The following is a 6615-nucleotide window of genomic DNA, read 5'->3' as shown; positions in this document are numbered from 1 at the left end:
TAAAAAACCCCGGGGGGGGGGGGGGGAACCCACAGGTATTATTATCACAATCTTCAGTCTTAGGTGCCAAGTTAGAGGGTCATTCATAACATTTACAATTTTTGAGGTACACACAGTATTTGAGACCTAGCTCTTAAATTAGCCTGATAGGTAAGAATCTTTTACATATAAATGATAAGGGTGGGAACAAAGTCTCACTCCATGGCCCACTTTGAATTTCAGAATATGTTAAGCCACAAAATGGGGAAATCTTAACAATGGTGTTTCTAATGAGGCTCTAGGAAGATGAAGGAGCACAAAACAAGGCACTTTTTAATAGGAACATTAAAGCAAAATAAACAAACATCAACAAAACCAACCTCTGTAAGGATCTAAAGTGTGAAAGTGTACTCTCATCATTAGTTAAAACTCATGAGATGTATCTTACAGCAAGCACTTCTTACTGAGCAAATTTGGCTTTTCCTAAGTTTTAATCTACCTGTAAATTCCACTACAAATAAGAACTGTTAATATGCAATAATAATACTAATAATAAAAATAAAAAAAGAAATTGTGTTCTTGTGCTTGGCAGACTCACAGGTGTTCTCCATGTTATTAACACTTGAATTTTTAATAGACAAACAACAAAAGCAAAACCGAAAGCTGAACTCACTTTCCAGTGTCTTTAGCAAGATCACACCAATCTCTTCTAACTATATCTAATCCTTTCAGCTCCTGTTTGGTGACATAATTCCCATCTGACGTTGGCTCAACAACCAGAGCAGCATATTTCTTTTTCTTCAGCAGTAGTAGAGACTTGAAAATACCATCAATGTCTATTTCAAGCAGTTTGTACAACTTATTCACTTCACTTTTGACCTGTGAAAATTTCAATCATTAACACTAGCTTCTCAAACACCTAACAGGGAGAAGATAAACATGTTACAAATTCCCAAGAGTTCATCTAAACAGAACTTGAAGTCATATGAAATTAGAATTCATTTACTGAGCTTATATGTAATATGATATTATGTTGGGTACAATACACAGACATTGAAAAACACAGGGACTGGGCCGGCCCGGTGGCTCACTCGGGAGAGTGCGGTGCTGATAACACCAAGGCCCCGGGTTCAGATCCCATATAGGGATGGCCGGTTCGCTCACTGGCTGAGCGTGGTGCTGACAACACCAAGTCAAGGGTTAAGATCCCCTTACCGGTCATCTTTTAAAAAAAAAAAAAAGAAAAACACAGGGACAAAAACAGATTTAAAAAGTAGAGACATAATAATAAAAACACATCAACCTGCTTAAACAAAGGATAGGACTGGCTGAATCAGCCCCAGGAAATTTATGGAAAATTATGAAACAGTCTTCTTTAAATCTAAAGCCTTAATACATAAGTACTTGCCTTCAAACTACTTAATTAGTTAGTTATTAGTCCAACAAGTAGATAAGTGGCCAGAAATAAATAAGTAAAACTTTGACTATTAAAATAATGTCTAAGATAAATAAAATGTGGTATATATACACAATAGAATACTATGCAGCCATAAAAGAGAACAAAATCCTGTCATTTGCTGCAACATAGATGAGCTTGGAGGAAATTATGTAAAGTGAAGTAAGCCAGGAACAGAAAAAGAAATACTGCATGTTCCCACTTAGATGTGGAAGCTAAGAAAGTTGATCACATAGAAGTAGAGAGTAGAATGGCAGTTACTGGAGGCTAGAAATAGTAGGGAGAAGGGGGAATAGTGAGAAGTTGGATAACAGATACAAAAGTACAGCTAGATAGGAGGAATAATATCTAGTGTTCTGTAGCACTGTAGGGTGACTACAATTAACAACAATTTATTGTATACTTTCAATTAGCTAGAAGAGGATTTTGAATGTTCCCAATGCAAAAAACAAATGTTGGGCCGGCCCGTGGCTCACTCGGGAGAGTGCGGTGCTGATAACACCAAGGCCACGGGTTCGGATCCCACATAGGGATGGCCGGTTTGCTCAATGGCTGAGCGTGGTGCTGACACCACCAAGTCAAGGGTTAAGATCCCCTTACCGGTCATCTTTTTTTTTTTTTTTAAAAAAAAAGGCAAAAAACAAATGTTAGAGGTAATGGGAAAAAAAAAATCAGTGGCTGCCAGGATTTCAGGGGAGGAGTGAGAGAGGGATGAATAGATGGAGCACAGAGGATTTCTGGGGCATTGGAACTATTTTATATGATACTGTAACACTGAATACATAACATTATGCATTTGGCAAAACCCATAGAACTGTACAACACAAAGAGGAAACCCTAATGTAAACTTTACTTGATAATAGTGTATCAATGTATCAATATTGGTTCATAATAGCAACAAATGTACCACACTAATGTAACATGATAATAATAGGAGAAACTGTGCTTGTGGGGGGGGAGAACTATCTATACTTTCTGCCCAACTTCTCTGTAAACCTAAAACTGCTGTAAAAATAAAGTCTATTAAGAAAGAAAGAGAGAGTTCAATATCATTGGTGTTGAAAAATCATCAAATTTGCATTAAAGAAATTAAAAGTAAAACCATAATGAGATACTGCTGTAAAAATAAAGTCTATTAAGAAAGAAAGAGAGAGTTCAATATCATTGGTGTTGAAAAATCATCAAATTTGCATTAAAGAAATTAAAAGTAAAACCATAATGAGATCCCACTTTAATACCCACTAGAATTACAAAAAAAAAAAAAAAAAAAGGAAAAAAAAAAAAAAACCCTAAGATCTCCCTTAGCACCTTGCATATAAGCAAATACTATATGCTGAACAAATAAGTGAATAGTCCCCTGCTCTTTACTCAAAGCACAGACCATCACCTCTATGAAAAATACATGGCTTTTCAAGGTCCAGCAGGAGTATAATATGCCAGGCTTGCTCTCAGGTGAAGAGAGTACACATTTCAGGAGGGAAAGATATAAGATGATATCTTAGTTTCAGTTTATTGGGACATATCTTAACATAGCAAGTGCTCAAGAAACACTTGTTAATTGTGAATTGCTATTAAGAGGCTACAAAGGATTATTTTTAAATGTCCTCAAATATATTTTAAATGTATTTTAAGTACTCCTGTAAAAATCAGATGTGAGTATGTATGTAGGTAGGTAGATAGGTATTTATCCAAATCTATGTATAAGATGCATCTGAATACTACCATACATGTATTTCCTTATGAATGACAATGTGGTAAGTACTAACATGACCACATCTAAAACTTACAACAATTAGATTGTTCTCAAAGGAAAAATGTTATTTATCATTTAAGGACAAAACAATTACCTTTGAATTTAACCCTCAAAACAAACAACTGGAAAGGTTAAGAAAAATAAAAAAGAATGAAGAATTGAGAGGCACACGCATGCACATATATGAGGGGACCTCAAAAAGTTCATGGAAAGATTCATATTATCTTTTATTCTATTTTCCAGAAAGTTTTTTTTTTCAAACTTACAGGAACTCAGTCTATCCACAAATTTTTTGAAGTTTCCTTGTACATAAATTTATGATGTTCCATGTAAAAAACAGAATTCACAAAAATAGGTAAAACAGATAATTTTATCAAATTATCTCACCTTGTTTCCCAATTTAAATACTTCTTCCAGATTGGTGCTATTGGTGTTTATCATAATTGAATCTGTATCTCCATAAATAACTTCAAGATTCATCTAATGAAAAGCAAAAATTATAAAATTAACAACAAAAACACGGTGACCACTAGACACAGTGAAACTAAGGATTTTCCATACTACAGAAATTACAGGTTCCACTGACTTTTTCAAAAGTTTTTATTATCCATATTGCCAGGGCGTACAATTGAAGACTGAGCAGAGCTCTATAAACCAGAAAGACAAGTACCAAAATATTAAGAAAATCAACCAAATTTTCTTAAAACAAACATAGACTGGAGTGGAAGGGGAATTGTGTCTAGATTCACTGAAATAAAACATGAAATTAAATAATGAGAAAAAGGATAATAAGAGACTAGGAATTGGGGTCTATATTTATCCACTATGCCACATGCTTAGTGGTCATGGCAATTTAAGAAGCAGAAACATAATAGATTTTAAAAATTCAGGGTGCACAAATCCATATTAAATTCTTAACAGTTTCAAACAGTATTTAGTAGAAAATGAACACTGCCAAAAAAATCAATCATAACAAACAACACTAGAGCACATACAGTATAAAGGCCTGGAAATAAACTCTAATTAGCACTGTTACTAATTTGCTTGAAACACTCACATACAGGCTTCAAGCAGGGGCTAGATCATATCAGTGTTGGTAAAAGAAACAAGCTGTAATCCATTAGCAGGGATTATAAATGTAAACTAGGCATCCTAAGAAGCAATTTCCAGTCTATTTGTGTTAAAATTTTCCTCGAATACAAAAATGCCACCAGATATGATATTTAAGAGGTGTTATATAATGAAAATGCTCAACATTACCTTCTGTACCATCTCTTTTGTATGCATCAAAATCTAAATGAAACAAAAGTCAAGATTAATACATTATACAATTACAGAGACATAAATATAAGCAGAGAGATAGGTAACTGCCAATGATTTGCCACTTCCACATATTTTTAAAGTTCTTGAAAATTTTCTAATGACAACCATCAAAATAACAAAAACATCAACATAATCAAAAAATAAGTTTGCCTCTATGCTGATTCTTAACCAGAGATATGCAAACAGTATATATGGATATATTTTTAATAAACACACATAATAAAATATCCCTATATATACTAACTATTCTGATTAGATCATTATACAATACATGCATATACTGAAACAATAAACTGTACCCCATAAAAATGTACAGTGAAAAAAATAATGAAAATTTAAAAAGGAAAAAAGAAAATAGAATATCCCTTTATAATACAGCAAAAAGGCAAACTATTCTCATTACTAATATTTAAATAGAACCAAATGGCTAAAAAAAGCTCAACAGAGCATTTCAAATGTGGCAATTCTTACTCATGGTACTCAGGATCTTAAAAAGTAAAAATGATATAATGCACTAGATTTAAAACTGTTCTCTAAATTCCTTGAAGGCAGAGAGTAGATCTTCACTATATTGCCTGGAGCTAGCAGAGTGCCCAGTAAAAAGGTGGGGCTCAATCAAAAATCAGTGAATGAAGACAAATATATGGACGATATCTGTAGATGGGTCTGTCCCCAAGCCCATATAGCTACATACTAGATACACATAGGTTATAATGTACATACAGATAAAAACGGATATAAATTACCTTGGGATAATTTATAAGATAAGAAGTAACACATATTTAACAAATGAAGACCTCTTAATAAGTAGTAATATGACAGTGAATATGGAGCGATAGCGAGAGAGAGGTAGGTTGGTTAAAATACGTGCCAGATACCATGCTAGGAGCACCTCAGGCATTTTCTAATTTCATTCTCCAAGATCCCCAAGAGGTAGCTACTATTAATATCCCATTAGATGCCAAAAGACAAAGTAATTCATTTGTCCTGGTAATGACAGAACAAGAATATGAACCCAACCCAGGCATTCTGACTCCAGAGCATGGAGCTTTAGTCACTCCATGCTATTGCCTCTCTGCCATCACCCATCTTTCAAAGCATCAGTATAAACCAGAAGTCACTTTTCCACTGGGCCAGATAAAGATATTCCTTTCTCCTACCTCAACAGTCATCCTTGTCAACTAAGATCAAACCTAATGGTGTCATTTCTGTCCTTGTCCTCCATACTACAGAGCTTTGCAAATCCTGTGTTTAGAACATCTTTTACATCTACCTATTGCTTTCCATTCTTATTGCCCCATCCCCTTTATTACTATCTCCCAATTTTGTTCAGATATTCAATGTCTTATGTTCTTAGAGAATGAAGCCCTCCTGCCCTGGGGGTGGTGGGTGGTGCTAAATTCTGATTAGGTTAAGCCAGTGGTTTTAATACTGGTTGTACAGTGGAATAACCTCACCTAGGGATCTCTAAAAAAAAGTACCTGGCCCCAGCAGTTTTTTTTAAAGAGCTCCCAAAACGTTTCTTACATTGCAAGCTGGGTTAAGGACCACTGGCCTAAAACAATCATGGTAATTCCACTCTGGAAAGAGTGATCACTTTAGGTATGTGCATGTGACAACACAATTCTGGCCAATTAATGGTAAGGAGAATTCCTTCAGAAAGCTTCTGTGAAAGGTTTTCCTTCTTGATGAGAAGTAGGAAGAAAAACTGCCGTTTAGACGGAGGGCTGTTTGAAGCAGTGGCAACCATCACTGCGACCATGAAGAGACATGCCTGAGGGTGCAAGCTAACATTCTGAGACAGACAGGCCACAGGTGGAAAGCACCTGACTCCATGGTGATGCAGGTGTCACTGAAGGTTAACCAACCTGCACCTCTACTACAATTCTAACTGGCTTTAGGTCTCATTAACCCATCCTGAATATCATTACCAATCTCTGAAATGTTTTCAATGCCTTTCCAATGCCTACAAGATCAAGCCCAAATTCTGCAATTCCACTTAAACCACTGTTCCACCTGTACGGCCTATTATTTCCTTACATAAACCCTCTTGTTGGGCAGGATAAATCTCCCAGTCCTCCAACAGTTGCCCTGTACAGATTCA

The 6615-nt window shown here is 35.4% G+C and overlaps 1 protein-coding gene across 1 annotated transcript in view; it reads right to left on the bottom strand.

The window, feature by feature from the left end:
* LOC103600367 (DNA polymerase alpha catalytic subunit-like) overlaps positions 1–6261 on the bottom strand; it is a gene marked incomplete at its 3' end in the record, with an annotated part of 117389 nt that extends 111128 nt beyond the window's left edge. The window contains exons 1-4 of the mRNA XM_008584631.1: positions 6109–6261; positions 4449–4481; positions 3576–3668; positions 653–858 (exon numbers count right to left, since the gene is read on the bottom strand). Of these exons, the coding sequence (XP_008582853.1) occupies positions 653–858; positions 3576–3668; positions 4449–4481; positions 6109–6261 (485 nt within the window). The remainder of the gene's footprint in view (positions 1–652; positions 859–3575; positions 3669–4448; positions 4482–6108) is intronic.
* Positions 6262–6615: the final 354 nt, after the last annotated feature.

This window comes from Galeopterus variegatus, unplaced genomic scaffold (genome assembly GCF_000696425.1).
Source record: "Galeopterus variegatus unplaced genomic scaffold, G_variegatus-3.0.2 Scaffold3321, whole genome shotgun sequence".
Taxonomy (NCBI): Eukaryota; Metazoa; Chordata; class Mammalia; order Dermoptera; family Cynocephalidae; genus Galeopterus; species Galeopterus variegatus.
This window is presented reverse-complemented; position numbering and strand designations above follow the sequence as displayed.